We start from the raw sequence: 17,987 nt of genomic DNA, 5'->3' as shown, positions 1-17,987 counted from the left end.
CCACGGACTCACGATTTGGGTACAACACATACTATAATACAGGATGAGTCGACAATAGACGGGCCCGTAGAGGGTAAATAACTGGACCACTAAAAAAATGTTTAATGCTGGTTTATCTCACATAATAGATATTTGACCTATATTTAAAAGATATTAGTGATAACGATGGCGTTCACTGTTTATCGCCATTGAAAATAATAGTCACAATAACACGAAATTTATTAAATAGAATTCAAGTTTTTTCTGGTCCTTGAAATTTTTTTTCAAATTATCTGGATCGCCATATAATTTCTGACCCTTGCTCTAATATAATATTATATTTAAATAAATATCATTAGATTTATAAGAGTCTCATACTATCGATTTTCAATATCACCTATAGATATATTTTATGATATCTAATTTTAAAAACTTGTTTATTTTCCATTTTTAAGAAAATTGTTATTCTTAGTTGTAATGTTATTTTAAAAAGAAACTAAAGCCCAGTGACATATATAATGCACCGTTTAAAGATTTACAAATAGCAACTTAAAACTTTAAGCATAACAAACAATTTCGTTCTAAACCCCGTTTGAACCAAAATGCAATCCCAGCTAATATCTTATAAGTCATTAGTTACTAAGTAATAATCCACCGAAAGACTATATAGGAAATAGTTTGAAACGATTTTAGAAAACAGAAAAATAAAGTTCCTTCATCACTCACGTATGTTATCAAACTATCTGCTATTTGCATCATTATATTATATTGTTATCATATTTTTATACTTATTTATTGTTATGTATTAAATATATTTTAAATGAACCAATTATTAAATTATAGAAAATAAATGGAAGTTATTAGATTTATAAACTTGACAGTACTCGGTATAACTATAGCTGTTACATAGATAAATAATAAATATGTAATGAGTAATAAGTAATAACTGTTAATCAACAAAAATTTCTAGAAAATGTCATTAACCAATAATGTTTTATAAACATATTTGTAACAGCTGGTTAAGTCTACTCTATGTGACTAGTCGTGGTTTTCTTGTTGGCCACCCCTAATGCGTAATTGAGTGCGTATACTAAATTGGCTATATCTCCATTTAGGTAATCAGTCATAAAAATAATAATGATGATGCCCGTGACAATAAAACAGTCCTCGCGCATAATAATATACGTACCTATTTTATAGATATATAATATATTATTATGGATAATTTATACGCATGGAAACTGTTAATAATGCGAGTGCTCATGACCCCGTCGGGAAATCATGTGTAGATCTACGTTATTCTGCATATTAAAATTTTATGTACCTATACCACCTATCTACTAGATATGTAGGCTGTATAAACGGAAGTAAAAATTACACGTCACTAAACGCCATGAAAATCACTCAAATTATTTTTCGTTCGTTATTATATGGTTTCGATCACGCCAAACGGGAGTTAAATCGACGATGAGCCGATGAGCTGATAATATACATACCGCACGTCGTATAGGCATATTATGTATATGTATATAATATTGGTAGGTAATAAGAATACTAGTTTTATACTTTTATGTATATTATAGTTTTATGGAATTCATACTAACGTTTCAAACGATGCTAATTTATTATACAAGTACATGTTGGCATGTTGCAGTAATATACTATGTACCGTTATCAGGGTTACCTTAGAGCTAAAGTGTTTAAAGCACCAGTAATTCAATTTTTTGTTTATACATCCGTTTTAGAAAATTAATACCCAGTTAATAGTTGTTATACATAGTTATGTGTAAAACAAAATTAAAAGATTGTAATCAAAATATAAAGCAGCAATAGGTAGGTATACAAAAATACGGGTGGCGAACGATTACGAACGTTTTACCTTTTTTATAACACGATTGCGAACGAATGTCACTTATCAAAAAAATTATTTTTTTTTAGCCAAAAAACGAAAGATTTCGAACGTTTTTATAGGCTACGTTGTCAAGTTTATAATTTTTTAATATGTTTTATTTTGTTCAAGAATTCAATTAAAAAATTGTTTTTAAATAAAAACTATTCGATATTAATAATATAAAGTTACATTATAACTACATTACAAATTAAAATAAATCTATGTAAAATAATATGAAGTGTTTAAATGTTGATTAATTAAAAAAATGTAAGGATATAAATATTAATAATTATGTTATATAATGTATAATTCGTTAGAAAATCAAAATATTAATCAATAAAAAATTTTGGAGTATAAATATTAATAAATAATAATAATGTTATATGAAGTATAATACGTTAGACGATTTAAAAAAATATAAAAAAAATTACAAAATTATAGTCTTTTCTACATTTTTTATATTTTTTTTTATTTTTTCCTTGGTAGAAATTTCCAGTTTTCTGTAAATATAATATTAGATTCTTGTGGATTTTATAATTATTATAATTTTTAATGTTAATTCAATTTTAGATTAATCCTTATTGGCCATTGGTTAAATAAATTGTTTTTAATGGAATTTATTATTGTTATAGTTTGTGTTTGTATTTGTTTCAAAACTGATATCACTGCATGTGTTGGAGGATGGGGGGTATAAAACTTAACATTGTCTTATGAAAGCTCTCTGGGCCATTGGTAGTTCTAAAACATAATTATAAAAACTTAGAGATTTAATATTTACTGGTAAAACAGGAGGGAAATAATAATAAGAAATAATAATAGGCACATAAACCGTTTGTGTAAGAATGTATGGTATAAAATTGTAAAAAAAATTTTGGTGCGTAATCAAAAGTACCATATGCAAAGAACTTATTTTGTGTTATCATAAATTTTAAATTTTCCTTTGTAGCTATGCAAATAAATTCGTCATTTTTCGGAACAATAACAAATTGATCTCTATTAAATGAAAAAAAAATCATTTCTCACCAGTTTCAATTGAGAAATTGTTAAAATTCTTGATGTTAAATTCTTTTTGATTGCCATCAAATTTTAACAATTAAGTAGAGCTAAAGTAATATAGTTATATTGCAACAGCAGTGGCGTAGTTATGATTTTGTTCTAGGGAATATATAATTTATTCGATAAAATTAAAGTGGGGGGTTTTTAATAGGCCCTTTAATATAGATTTCTACTAGTATTTTCTTAAAAGATAAATATTGATTTAGAAATTTAATCTATACCGTATTAATATTAGGTATCTATATAAAAATATTTAATAATTATGCTTTGGCAACTATAAGGTCATTAGTACCATTCGGCGACTGCGTCTAAACACCACGCCACACCATGTCCATATAGTCCTATATTGAATATTATTATATCCATGATTATAACATAGGTACTATAGGTAATTTTATAATCAAATTATCTTATATCGAGTATAAGTCAATGCATTAAACATTAAACAAAAAAAAGGCTCTGGAGCGATCTATTCCCATCATCCTTTTCATAACTACGCCATTGTGCAGCACGTATATAAACATTTTTGATTATTAAGTTTCGTGTTTAAAAAAATAGTTTAATTTTTCAGTGGGTTAAGCAATTGATGATAAGAATAATTTTAATTTTTAGATGATTATATTGGTTTAATAATTATTTTAACATAAGATACTTATAAACATAATAAGTAGGGCTTAGTAAGTTTAGGGATTTAAATGCCCTAAAAATCTCAAAAATGCCTTTAAAAAAAATACGAAAATGACTTAAAATACTCAAAAAATGCACTATAAAAATACATTTTAATTATATTTATTATAGCTTAAAAATCGTCAAAAAATTAATATAATATTAGAATAGTATATTTTTTTTTTTTCATAGAATTGTTTGTTAGTTTTGTTATACTTCTGTTTTCTTAGTCATTTATTGAAAAATAATAATTAAAAAAAAAAATTGCTATTGACGATAAATTTTAGTATTATTCGTACCGTCTGCAGTTTGCCAAAAGTCTCTCGGTAATCGCAACAATTTTCGTTCATTTTATGAACAAATTGTGAAAAATGCTCTAAAAACTAAGAAAATGCACTAAAATTGTTAAAAAATGCCAAAAAAAAATTACTTAATATAATAAGTATCACCCAAAACACATTTTATACTTACTCACCGATGTTTCAAAACACCAGGAAAAAAGATGCCTTTTTGCATCAAAATCCCAGCACTAATAATGAAGATAAAATATTCAAATATAGTCTGTAAGTATATAATATGTAGGTATGTATTGTATATTTTATAGAATAAACGTGTAAGTATCACTTATGCTTTGGCTAATTTAGGTACTTGACTTACTTGGCATCCGTTTACCATCATAAAAGTAATATAAGTATATAATTTGACGTAACTGTAGTCCTGTAGTGACTAAATATCCTAAAGAATAACGGAGAACACGAGACTGTAAAAAAAAAAATATATATATATATTTCTAGATAAGAGAAAAATATAAAATTGCGATTTTTGCGATACATTGCGACGAGACCAATACACATAATTTTATAGCTTCTTCGTTTTGCAGCAGATTGTAAAATCAATATTGTACGTTTAGCCATCGCGCCGCAGTGTTGACATCGAATTATATGTGTATTGTGTATAAACATATATATACTCGTAATATACAGTTCAGAGAAACTATACGAGAAAACACATAATTACTATATTATATCATTTGAGTTTATTTTAATATATATTATACATATATAGTACATACATATGCTAGGAAAAGTAGAATACATGGTATTTTATAAAATACTTAAAAATGTATAATAATTAATACAATGCAAAAAATTGGCAATATAAAAATCATCATGGGCCATGAAAATAATGTGACTATCCAGTATCCAATGACTAATTTAATTCTATGTCAACTTTATTAATTCTAATCGGGATAGATTAGTTTTCAATTGTCATTTTCAGGGTTCGTGACTTATAGCTCTAAAAAAATTTTTATACACGCAATGATATGCACTAAAAATATTAAAATATGTAAAAAAAGTATAACATTTTTTATGAAATACGATAAAAATAAATTATTATCTATATAGTTATTAATTCATTTTTAAATTTAAAATTGTATATATAATATATATTACAATAGACTTTTAAAATGTTGTAGTTTACTTAACCAACTCGTTACAAATACCATCAAAATGGAAAATCACATTTCTTTTTTTGTTATTCTGTAAAAAAAAAAAAACTTATTGCTAATTGGATTTTAATATATTTTACCTTCAAAATTACATTGTATGATGAGATGTTTACTCAAGTTTTCAAATTTGAATGAACTTTGATTATTGCTGAGTACCGTCTTGTACGTTGAAAATGATCGTTCAACGTCTACTGAAGTAATTGGAGTGTACATAAAGTAAACGAAATTATCCGTCGAAAGGTTTTCAGGAAGTCCAAGTTCAAGTTCAATGTTTCTTTGATGGCCCGATAACACATATGATTATATGAAATATTTTTTTAAATTTTGAGCCCTATATTTTTGTTGACAACATTGTTGAATTTAGTTAAAATAGCTTTTCCAATCGGCCCTTGAAGAGTTTCAAATGATCTTTCTACGTTTTCAAATATATTTAGAGCATCAGCTAGAGGTAATTTTTTTTCTTGTAATTTAGTTATAGAAATAATTAATATTGAAAAATTTGATTTTATATAAGCTAAGTCTCTTTCGATGCCATCATTAGATATATATTTTTGGGCTTCTTTAATAATTACGGCATCATCTGCGTCTAGTTTTTCAATTATCTTACGAATAATTTCCAAATTTTTACAATAATAATTTGGGACATTGATCTATGTACTCCAACGTGTAATTATTGGTTCAGGTGGTAAATTTAAATTAGGTGATTCATTTTTAAAAATTTGAATACGATATGGAGCTTTTTTAAATTTTTTTTTTAAACTAGAAATTACTTTGTCAACAGTATTGAATTTCCCTCTTACTTCCTCTACTACTCTATGAAGACTATGAGCAGTGCACATAATATGCACCATTTTAGAATACAATGCTTTTAAGGAGTTAGCAGCTTTTACCATGTAGGGAGCAGCATCAGATGTAAATAATAAAACATTGTAATTTTGGACACCAATAAGTCCTATAGACTTGTCAAACAATCTACTAATTGTCGAATAATTTGTTTTTTCTAAAAGCTCTGAGTATACCAAGTATTGTTTACCTGGACAATCTACCTCAAGTGTGCCGACAATCACGTTAGCAACAAATCTTCCTTCAATATATGTTGTTTTGTCAATACTAACCCATATGTTTTTACCTGACAACTCAAATTTAATTTTATCTATCGTTTCTTCAAAAATTTCATTAATGTAGCAAAGTCTTAATGTTGCTTCTGTTGGGACATCTTTTCCAGTATACATTTTCAAAAAATTACAAAAACTTTTATTCAAAAGTTTATTCAAAGGTATATTAGCTGTCATTAATGCGAAACATAAGTCTTTATTAAATGAAGATTTTTTGTTATGTTGGTGACTAACTGTTGTTTTTTGTTTATCAGATTGAATTTCTGCACGTTTAACTGCATTTAAATGTTTTTCAGTTTTTAAATGTTGGGTGATATTGAATCGTTTTTTGTGGTTTATTTTAATACCACAAAATTTACACAGTAAAACACTCATATCAATTGCTAATGTGTTTGCACCAAATTCACGAACATAACTTCTAAGACGATCAGTAACGGACATTTTTTCTTTAGGCATCGTTAAATAATGATAAATTGAAGCAAAATAAAAATTAATAATAAAAACAAAATTATAAATGAAGTTTGCAAGTAAAAACACGTTTCTCGAATATACACACTGACGTATACGACATCAGAAACCGGTAACGACTGATTAATAATAAATATAATTTAGTGTTTCAAGCAAAATAAAAAAAATGCGATAATATTCGTTCAACAATAAAATTATTTTGTTATTAATAGAAACCTCCTTATCAAAGAAATTACCAAATAATGGCAACATCATATCATATTTTGTCAATCTCATTTTTTTTTTTATGACGATTACCGAAATATAAATTAATAAACGCAAATGTAATATTATTAATTTAATAGAAAATTTTCATTTTTATTCTTTGAAATGACGATATAAGTGTCAAATAGCCCTAAAAACATCAAAATTGCGTCAAAACTTAAAATATATAATAATATGCAACAAAAAAATTTTAACTTGATTTCCTGGTTATCCGAAATAAATTAGTAACTTAATTAGGTGTTACTAGGACTTTTCAAAACAAATATACAAATGCTACAAGTCCTGAGCCCGGTCATTGTTATAGATAGTTTAAAATAAACTATGTATTTTTATGCAAATACGAAACATAAAGAATCAGTTATTAGCTGTGTATGATTAAACTAACAATACTGTTAGATGTCGATAAGATGATATACAATGTATACTCACATGGTTTTTGTTTTTTATATTTTAAAATACTATTATTGGTAATTATTAATTCCCAAACGCTTTTTAACTTTGCTTTAAATCATCATGACAAAAAATAAACCATCAAATATAATTTTATAAAACAAATAGTATTAAGTACATAGATTTTATTATATCTCATTAAACATTTTAATCAATAATAATCTAATACTGAAGTATATTTTCCTTTATTCGTTATTATGTGCTGCCGGCACGCATATTATAGACATGTGTGTCGCCGGAATGCGTCGATATGGTCTTAATATTAAAATACGATAATATTATATTGAAAATATTTACGATTTCGTATTATTTATAACGATTGAATGCCACGATCGTGAATAATATTAGAATATAACATTGTCACAAAAACCATTACCTGAAACACGTTATCGTATAGTGCCGGACTTTGCGTGTCGAACACAACAACGAATGGATGGATATTGAAAAACACGTTTAGCGGAAAAAAAATTTACCACAGATAAAAATATGTGAATCGTATCATGACGAAAATAAAATCAATTATCGTATAATAAAATGTTTAAATTATTTTACTCGTGTTGAGGAAAAAAAAAAAAATGGAAACTAAACTGTTAATAAACTACTGTGATGAATGGATGATAATATGTAGCCTATGTAGGTAAGCACTACGCCACTACGAGAAACTGTAGGAAGCTTCAACAAAAGTCAAAATGTTCTTCATCAATAACACATTATACATTAAAAATTAGTAACGATGCATTGCTGCTTGTGATTTTTTTCAATGTTGCGTATAGAGCACTGAACATAGGATTTCCCAATTACTAGTAGTAATAAACAGTAATAAACAGTGGTACAGTACAAATAGTATTATTTAGAGTATATAATATAATGTATTATTAAACAGGTACGTTCAATGTCATTGATTTTAATTCATCTGAAATATAAACCATACAATTTTATGTAAGTTATTATTGTGTATTATTATTATTATGTATTTCGTAGAAAAACGTTTTCAACCAATTCATTGTATAAATAATTATTGTAAAAATTAATTCAATAAATAGGTACTTTTCTAGTTATATTTGAAGACAAGTTGATCGTTAACTATTTAATGACGAGAAAACTTTTAAACACGTTTTTAACTTTCATACACGACAATTCATCATCGTATAATTTTTCACCTATTACCTACTTGAACAATTATTGAAAATAATTATGTATTAAATTGAATAAAGGACGAGAGATTTTGTTCAAACGTATTTTGCGAATCATCATTGCAATCACTGATTAACAGAGAAAAAAAAATTCCACTCAAATTATCAATTACTTTTTTTTTACCGATCCAAACTCCGCACAGGACGTGTAACTAAAAATCTATAATTTTTATTCGTACGTCTTTTATTATAATCTATAACTATACCAATTTATCGTATTATTTACGATCGTCTTTGATTGCCGTTCTCCGTCACGTATTATTTTTTACATGGGACGCATATTAGTTACATTATACTGCACCTTTGGCGAGTTTTTTTCATTCGTACCGATAAGACGTATAGTCGATAAAAACAAAAAAAAAAAAAAAAAAAAATGTACTCTAACGGATAATATTTCAGTGAAAATATATTTATAATATGATTACATCTACGACAACGGTCCGTGGGTTCGCGGGACGGCGGCGGTCGGTAAATAACAGTAACAGAGTCTCATATCTCTTCGCCGGCCTCGCCGTCGCCCTCGGTCGAGTCCATGCCCACCTCCTCGTAGTCCTTCTCGAGCGCCGCCAAGTCCTCCCTGGCCTCGGAAAACTCGCCCTCCTCCATGCCCTCGCCGACGTACCAGTGGACGAACGCCCGTTTCGCGTACATCAGATCGAACTTGTGGTCGAGCCGGGCCCACGCCTCGGCGATGGCCGTCGTGTTGGACAGCATGCACACGGCCCGCTGGACCTTGGCCAGATCGCCGCCCGGCACCACGGTGGGCGGCTGGTAATTGATGCCCACCTTGAACCCGGTCGGGCACCAGTCGACGAACACGATGGTCCGCTTGGTCTTGATCGTGGCGATCGCGGCGTTCACGTCCTTGGGCACCACGTCGCCGCGGTACAGCATGCAACACGCCATGTACTTGCCGTGCCGCGGGTCGCACTTGACCATCTGGTTGGCCGGTTCGAAGCAGGCGTTTGTGATTTCGGCCACGGACAGCTGCTCGTGGTACGCCTTCTCGGCCGATATGACCGGCGCGTACGTGGCCAGCGGGAAGTGTATGCGCGGGTACGGCACCAGGTTCGTCTGGAACTCGGTCAGGTCGACGTTCAGGGCGCCGTCGAACCGCAGCGACGCCGTGATGGACGACACGATCTGCCCGATCAGCCGGTTCAGGTTCGTGTACGTGGGTCGCTCGATGTCCAGGTTCCGCCGGCATATGTCGTAGATGGCCTCGTTGTCCACCATGAACGCGCAGTCCGAGTGCTCGAGAGTGGTGTGCGTGGTCAGCACCGAATTGTACGGTTCCACGACGGCCGTCGACACCTGTGTATAGTAGTGATGTAATAAAATTATATGTACAACGCAAGCGGTGATTACTGATTAGGAACGCGGTAAACACTACGACGTTTTTTACGGAAGACGATTGTCGTCCAAAATTTCGATTAAACGTCGTTATCAATAATTAGTAAAAATTTAAAAATTGCTGTCAGTCGGTAGGCGATTTGGCGTGAGGGGGGAGGCTAAACGTAATTAACGAGAATGCGCTGTATCAAAAACACCGCCAATAGTTCGTTTCCATACAATAATTCAATATTATAAGGTCTCCTCACGTACAGGACTTTACAGTTTTTTCACTAACATATTTATCGAGTGGAATTATTATTGCCGTTTTAATGATCGAAAAAGCAAAATATCATATTAATTATTATAATTTTGTTTAGAAATATTATAAACAGCGAGTAAAACAACATATTTATAAAAATATATATTACACATATTTTTGTTAATCGTTACGAAATTAAATCGATTTAAAAATAATACGATAAACACACTCGAGAGCTATAAAGATAAATGGTACTCACTTGGGGTGCTGGGTAGATGGCAAACTCTAATTTGCTCTTCTTTCCGTAATCTGTACTGAGCCGTTCCATGAGTAGTGACGCGAAACCGGAACCGGTGCCGCCACCGAAAGAGTGGAATATCAAAAACCCTTGAAGCCCAGTGCACTGATCGGCTAACTTTCTGATTCTGTCTAGCACTAAGTCGACGATCTCTTTACCGATTGTGTAATGGCCGCGAGCATAGTTGTTGGCCGCGTCTTCCTTGCCAGTGATTAGTTGCTCTGGGTGGAATAATTGTCGGTACGTTCCAGTTCTCACTTCGTCTACACAAAGGCACAATAATACGTCATACACCACGTGAAAAATTAAAATAATTAGTTTAAATACATTTTTTTCAATTGTAAAATGTATTATTATTACTAAAAAAATAATTTTGATTATTTATTAATTTTTATGTTTTTCACAATTATAGATACATGTATAAAAGCCAGGTAACACTAAATTTGGTCTAAATAGTTGAACTTAAATCATATTTTTGTCACAATAAATTTGTCAGTCTTAATAAAAAAAAAAACAAGAGTAGTTAGTGTTTTTTAACTAATTTTTCGATGTTATTTTAAAATTTCGACTATATTAATATTGATATTTAAATGCAAAAAATAAAAAATGATGTGAAAAATTTAAAATTAATGACATTCAAAATGCAATTTACTAATATAATAAATAATATATTGTGTTATGTGTAATACTAATTTCCCCAATTATTTTTAAGCGTATATTCCTACGACCTACTACAAGCTAATAAACATAAATTTTTCTTGATACAAAAACAAAAATATGCGTTAGTGGAACTAATTTTGAGAAATAACAATGTACACTTACCAACGACAGTCGGTTCGAGGTCTATGAAAACGGCACGGGGGACGTGTTTTCCAGCGCCGGTTTCGCTGAAAAACGTGTTAAAGCTATCGTCTCCGCTACCCACTGACTTGTCGGACGGCATCTGTCCGTCCGGTTGGATACCATGCTCTAAACAGTACAGTTCCCAGCATGCGTTACCGATCTGAACTCCAGCTTGACCTACGTGTACGGATATACATTCACGCTGGAAAAAAATGAACACGAAATTATAGTAAAAAAATGTACGTAAGGGACATCGTTTATTAAAATGCCGTTCCACGCGATTCGTTTGGTTTTCAAAAGTCGGTCGCATTGCTTATTATACTCGGTTAAGTTATGTGTCGTGAAAACGAAACGATTCGACGATGAAGAGCTGGGCACATGATCACCGTTTTGCAATAATTTTAAACGATGCTATTATTGAGTAATAATAATAATAATAATATAGCCGAGCCCTTTCACACAGCGGTGGAGCAGCCGACGGGTTTGCGTTACCATTGCCGCCGCAGCCGCCACCACTGCCGATCATTAAATTTAACGATGAGTGCTGAGCACATCTACCAGTTAGCATATAATTAAGTATCTATACTGTACCATGTTAAAATATTATGTCTATATTAATTAATGAAACTAGAATGATGGTGTTTTGTGCTTACCATGATTGAAATAAATTTTAGAACGAATCCAATTTAATAACGAAACCACTAAATTAATAACATAGAAACGATCGCGAGATTAATGAAAATGCGTTACTCGAAACCAAAATGTAATTAAACAAAAACGATTGTCAAGGAAATACAACGGTTTTAAAACATGGTATTGATTAATTATTAACACGGCTAATACTATTATACGGAGTTAATTTATATTTGCGTTAATTTAAAACGCATGCCGTTTTAGTACGAGAATATGATATTTTTAAATATGACTTGAACGTACAATTGACAAATCCTAATGGTACGGACATATTTTGTTCCTGTACGCATTGCATAGCCATAATATGTTATAACTTATAATATATAATAATTAAATATTATTATTGTACAAATTTGTCGTAGGTATTTAATAAATTAATAAAGTTTTTGATAAATATTGAAATGTTGAAAAATGAATTGTATAGTACGATCAATAACAATAATGACTTATTTATTGACAAAAAAAAAAAATAAAAAATAAATTTTAAGTAATAATTATTCATTAAGTATGATATTTTATATTTGAAGTTACTTTCAATACAATTGGTTTTTCAGTAAGTGTAAAAAATAATTTATTAAATAATATTCATCAATTAAAATTAGTATAAAATAATTTATTGAATTAATTTTAAAGTGTAGGACGTGGAGGTACATTGAACTTTTAGAAAATAATTGAATCGTAAATATTTTTGATACATTTATCTTATTTCAATACAGATCGGCATTTTTGTAGATGCTGATATAGTTTTAAAAATCTATGAATATTTAATTATTGGGTACTTAAACAATAACATTAATTAACCTTTTTGTAACTTATATTGTGAAATAAATGTTTACTGATAAAAATTATAAATTAAATAAATTCTAAATTCAGATTTTAAGTGAAGCTATTGATTTATATTTTATATTAAATTATTCGCTAAATTATATCAAAAATAAATAAATTTATAAGGAAAAAAATAATTTGGTATATTGGTATAATATTTTTTTATTAGATGACTGCGTGAATAAAATTTTAACAAATATTAAAAAACCACTAAATTAAATAAAAGAGAGTGAAAATGTTTTGAATTAATTGTATAACACGTAAACTTGTAAAACCAATTTATTTTTTCAGTTATATTAACGCATTTTACTAATTATCGTTGTTTAAAAAAATGTATTTTCCTATTTAAATTATACCTGAATTGATTTTAAATTTAAAGCTGTTAAATATGAATTGTAATTAAAACATTATCGAAATATCAGCAATTAAATACGATTAAACAAAATACTAACATAGAAAAAAGATTACATCATATAATTCGATTTTGCAAAGTATAGTTATTTTGTTAATGAATAAAAATATAATAATAATAGTATCAATAATATATAGAACCGTATAGTTGAATAAATTAAAACAAAAACATGAAATAATTGATACGCATATTTTTTTTCTTAAAAAATATTAGTAAGGACTATTAATTAAATTATTAAATTATAAATATTAAAACTAAAAATAATTAAAATTGTGCTTAAAGTAAAATTATTTTATTCACGTTGCAAGCGATTATTTATTTTAAATGTAAACTTTAAAATTAAGATTATTACATTTCATATTAAGACGTGGTGAATAAATGAATATAGAAACAATTAATAGCAAATCAATAATAAAACTTAATATATAAAAAATATTTAGCGGACATCGGTAGCCATAATAGCAATTAAATATAGTTAGAAAAAAAAACTCATTATTATAATGTAGAGTAAAAGGCTACTCACCATTATGATAGATTTTTTTATAAAACGGGTACAAAAAGAAAATTAATACAGGAAAACAAAATATTATAATGTGCGAACTGTGAATAGTTGTAACAAAAAAAAAGAAATGAAATGGAAAATATAAATGTTTCGGAAACGTATGTTGACGACACAACGTTCGTAGAAATAATGAATTTAGATTTCAAACGTCGGACGGTTGCTAGACGGCCGTTGTTGCGAGAAAATTCTATTGTCTTCTTTAGCGACGCGTCACACTCAACGATGGATATGACAGATTTTAATATTGCAAATATTTTCAAGGAATATTTATATCACCTTCAACACAGCTCGCGTGTTACAATAATTAAATTATGTGTTCACATCGCCAATAATTATTGGTTATTTAAATTTCCCCGATTGAACGCGTGCGTTTTTACCGTTGCCAATCACGTAATCAGAACTTTGCGAATTTTGCGATGGGCTAATAATTTTTTATACTAGGGAGGAGGCTTAACTACGTTTCCTCGTGAGTTTGATGTCATATGAATTATGTTACACAACAATATTTATGTAAATATGTAATATCATTTTAGAATTTTTCAACAATCTTCATACAATTTTTATTTATTCTTATAATACGTTCACAGAACAATAAAAGTATTTTAAAAATTTTCCTGAAATTTTCGAAGGCCCTCTTAACCCGTTTATACTGATGCTATACACAATATTACAGACCAAATAGGTCCCGAACGCAAGTAGTAAATTCAGTTAAAAGTTCACGTCTTCAAGTACACTTTTGATAACGTATGGATACTCTACATTATATTGTGTAACCTAGTGGCTTTTATCTTTAGTTAAGTATCGTATATTACTAGTATAATATTAATTATATCATCCTTTAATTTTTTTCGAATGTATTTTACATTATATTATTATAATATTCAAACCATAATTTTACGATTTTTAGCATGCAGTATGCACAATATTCTACATACGAGTTAACTCTTACCAACATTATTTTAGTTTATTTAGATATTGTTTCTATTATTTTTCAAAACATCATACTTCTTTAATTTTGACATAAACTGTCAAGTCATCAAGCGCAAATGCTATTAATGTTAATTAATAAACTGTATTGCTGTTATCAGGACAAATATCAGCTACAACTCACAAGTATGGTGTATGAATGACAAAGGTTATAATGATTGGATTAAAAAAATTAAATCCAATTATATCCTTGCACATGTCATAATGACCATATCATAGTAATCACCGTTGCCGTGTTAATAAATTTATCGACTAAGAGCGAGTATTATAATTTATAATATGTTGTTACCTAAATCTATCAAAAAATAAAATTAAAGTAATAATAAAGATGATCAGTATGTTGACATTATTGTTATGATTATTATTTTAATATATTGCTATTGCATATAAACTACACAACTGAAACGATTAATTGTGAATTTTTTTATGTAAAACACTTAAACACTAGCATTCTAATACTTTTCATTGTCTCATTTTTTTCCAAATTTTTGTTATAATAGTTAAAAGTTGTTTGTAAAATTCACTTCTTACCTGGTGGCTGGTTTTAAATTGATTATATTAGTAGTTATATAATATAATATTATCACAATATTATTAGTTATTACCTTTTATTTATTAATACACTATTAAGTACCAGTATTCTATAACTTTAAAGTTTACCTTATTTAAAAATAAAATATTTCCAATAATAACCTTTCATCGTTTTTATTTTAGATTCTAAACAGAATATATTGATTTTACAATAACAAGTGTTTTTAATTTATCTTTTTATCTAAAGATTCTTTTTAAAGATAAAAATGCTTCAATCTTCAATTTTTAGTGTGATTTCAGGTAGAAAATCGTAGGTATCTAATTGATATTTTAAGGAGTTTAATAGTGAAAAGCTATACAATATGTACAAGATTATATTTTATAAGTTGTTCACTCAAAAATTTAAAAATATCGAAAATGTTTATGCAATATTTATTTATTATTTTTTTTTTTTTTAGGTAATTTGAGTTTAAAATTTTGACGAAATTGGATAATAATATGCTGGTGTTTATGTTGATCGTAGTCTATGTTAATCAGATTTGCTTACAGTATAAAATATATTAATTATCTAGATTTTACTTATTTTATTATTATTTTTATATTTTTATTACATGGTTGTGTTATCGCCGTGCGTCGTGCCGACCAACAATTACTGACGAACAACAACAATTATTTTCTATTTTTATATATTGCGGCGTATACGTTATCGACGTGCGTCGATCAACGATCCGCATCGACCACGACGACCAATGTAAACTAATAATTTTTTTGTGTGACAACTGACAATTGACACTATTGACAGTCTGTACTCTGAGGTAACTGGTAGTGTAGTCAGTGTAGTGTGTACTGTGTAGTGAACTAGTGAATACTGAGTAGTGAGTAGTAACAGTTATTTGTAGACTTTTTCTAGCCGTCCGCCAAGTTCTGTTCGTCGTGGAAGCGCGTAGGTACAATAAATTTACAAATAAAGAAGCATTGTGTTAAACTAAGTTGTTTTCAATAGTCCGACATTGAAGATGACTGTGGTCATCCTCTAGTCTTCTCTACACATAAAACATTATTTGAACGGTACTATTATACGAGTTGATAGTCCAATGCCTAAGATATAGGAATCATCAATTCCGATTATTTCACATTATTTAAACGAAGTGTACCTAAATTGTGAACTGCAGTGTTGTTCTCATTTAAATATCGTATAGAACGACGTTGCACCACAATACTGTACAAGTACTTGTATAGATATTTTTATCGACCACCTACTTGTAAAATGTATATTTATTCATTCGTTTAATACGATGTGATTATAATATAATCATGCGCCATTTTTATATAATAATTTATACACCTGTCAAATATATACATTGTGTGATACAGTGAAGTACGAGGTCTGCATAATGTACCTACAAAATGTGTCGTTATTATCGAAATGACAGTTTATAAGTGGACTGTCGCAGTAGGTAGTATCTACTCTCTGTTCATTGCAAAATTATGTATCCTGATTTGAAAAAAAAAATTAATATACATAATCTATTTATGAATTGCTCTGGGAATCGCTCACGGGAAAGATTGAATAAATCAATTATTATGCGATGAAACATAATTTAACTCTATAGTTGAAAAAAATAAAACATAATATGATAAAAACAGTGTTTTAAAACATTTAATACAAATTTAAATATAGTTTAGTATAGTTAATATAAAATAAATTATGTCGATAAACGGGTATATCAAATATGCATTAAATACTTATGTAGATAGTCCGGCTGATCATTTAATTAATCCACGTTAATTATTAAACTAAATAAAAACTTTTCAGAAACAAACAATAGTTATATACGTATAAACTAAAAATAGTTCTACAGAGATAAATCTTGAGCAATTTTTTTTATTTATTTATTGTAAGTTTTATTTACACTATAGACAGTATAGCAGTTTTATATCTTTGTTTAAGTACCTAGGTACCTGCTAAAATCTGAAACTAATATTAATAATATTGTAATTAATTGTTGGTTAATAAATACTCGGATGGCAGTATTGTGCAAAACAGTTTTACCCGTTTCCGGTTTTTGAACGAAAAAAAAGTACTAAAATCTGAATTTTAAAGGGCATATGTATTATTTTTTTATTTGTATTCATTGACCATTGTACTTGCAACTTGCGAGTTAAAATTGATAAAAATTTAAACGAATTTTAACTATGTAAAATTTAAATTACATTTTAAAGGTAAAAGTTACAACTTAGAATTTATTTGTTAATTATAGTATTTTAGAAACATATGACATATTGGTGAATCTAAATACTATTATTTAAATCTATTTATTATGAGTATAATAATATATGAGCAATTATTACACGATGGAATTACACTATGAAAATGTAAATGATTAATGGTAGTAAAATAAATCCTGGATACGCCGTTAATTGATTGATGTCCTAAATTATTTTAGCTTTGTATTAAATATTAAATACGATTATCAAGAAAAAAAGTATTATAAGAAATTACGAACCTCCGTTTATTTTAAACTGTTATGGACTCAGTTTTTTTAAAGGTTTTGAGAGGATCGATGAATGTATTAATTTTACAATATGTGTATTTTTTGCTTCTGTACAAATAATAAATAATCAAAAAAATGACTCATAATATTGTGAC

The 17,987-nt window shown here is 28.6% G+C and overlaps 1 protein-coding gene across 1 annotated transcript; it reads right to left on the bottom strand.

The window, feature by feature from the left end:
* Nucleotides 1–9,081: 9,081 nt before the first annotated feature.
* LOC112604002 (tubulin alpha-1 chain-like) lies at nucleotides 9,082–11,442 on the bottom strand. The gene is made up of 3 exons (XM_025352857.1): nucleotides 11,307–11,442; nucleotides 10,446–10,747; nucleotides 9,082–9,906 (listed from the first exon to the last, which is right to left on the bottom strand). Exons 1-3 carry the CDS (start codon nucleotides 11,425–11,427, stop codon nucleotides 9,082–9,084), a joined length of 1,248 nt encoding a protein of 415 aa, XP_025208642.1. The 5' UTR covers nucleotides 11,428–11,442.
* Nucleotides 11,443–17,987: the final 6,545 nt, after the last annotated feature.

This window comes from Melanaphis sacchari, unplaced genomic scaffold (genome assembly GCF_002803265.2).
Source record: "Melanaphis sacchari strain LSU unplaced genomic scaffold, SCAv2.0 Contig117_pilon_pilon, whole genome shotgun sequence".
In the NCBI taxonomy this organism is placed as follows: domain Eukaryota; kingdom Metazoa; phylum Arthropoda; class Insecta; order Hemiptera; family Aphididae; genus Melanaphis; species Melanaphis sacchari.
The sequence above is the reverse complement of the archived record's forward strand: the minus strand, read 5'-3'. Positions and strand labels throughout refer to the sequence as shown.

Excerpts from the sequence above, each read along its gene's own strand:
- LOC112604002 (XM_025352857.1), bottom strand. The coding sequence starts at position 11,427 with ATGCCGTCCGACAAGTCAGTGGGTAGCGGAGACGATAGCTTTAACACG. Across the intron at positions 10,748-11,306 it reads CCTCGAACCGACTGTCGTTG|ACGAAGTGAGAACTGGAACG; the intron begins GTAAGTGTACAT and ends GCCTTTGTGTAG. Across the intron at positions 9,907-10,445 it reads CCATCTACCCAGCACCCCAA|GTGTCGACGGCCGTCGTGGA; the intron begins GTGAGTACCATT and ends TACTATACACAG.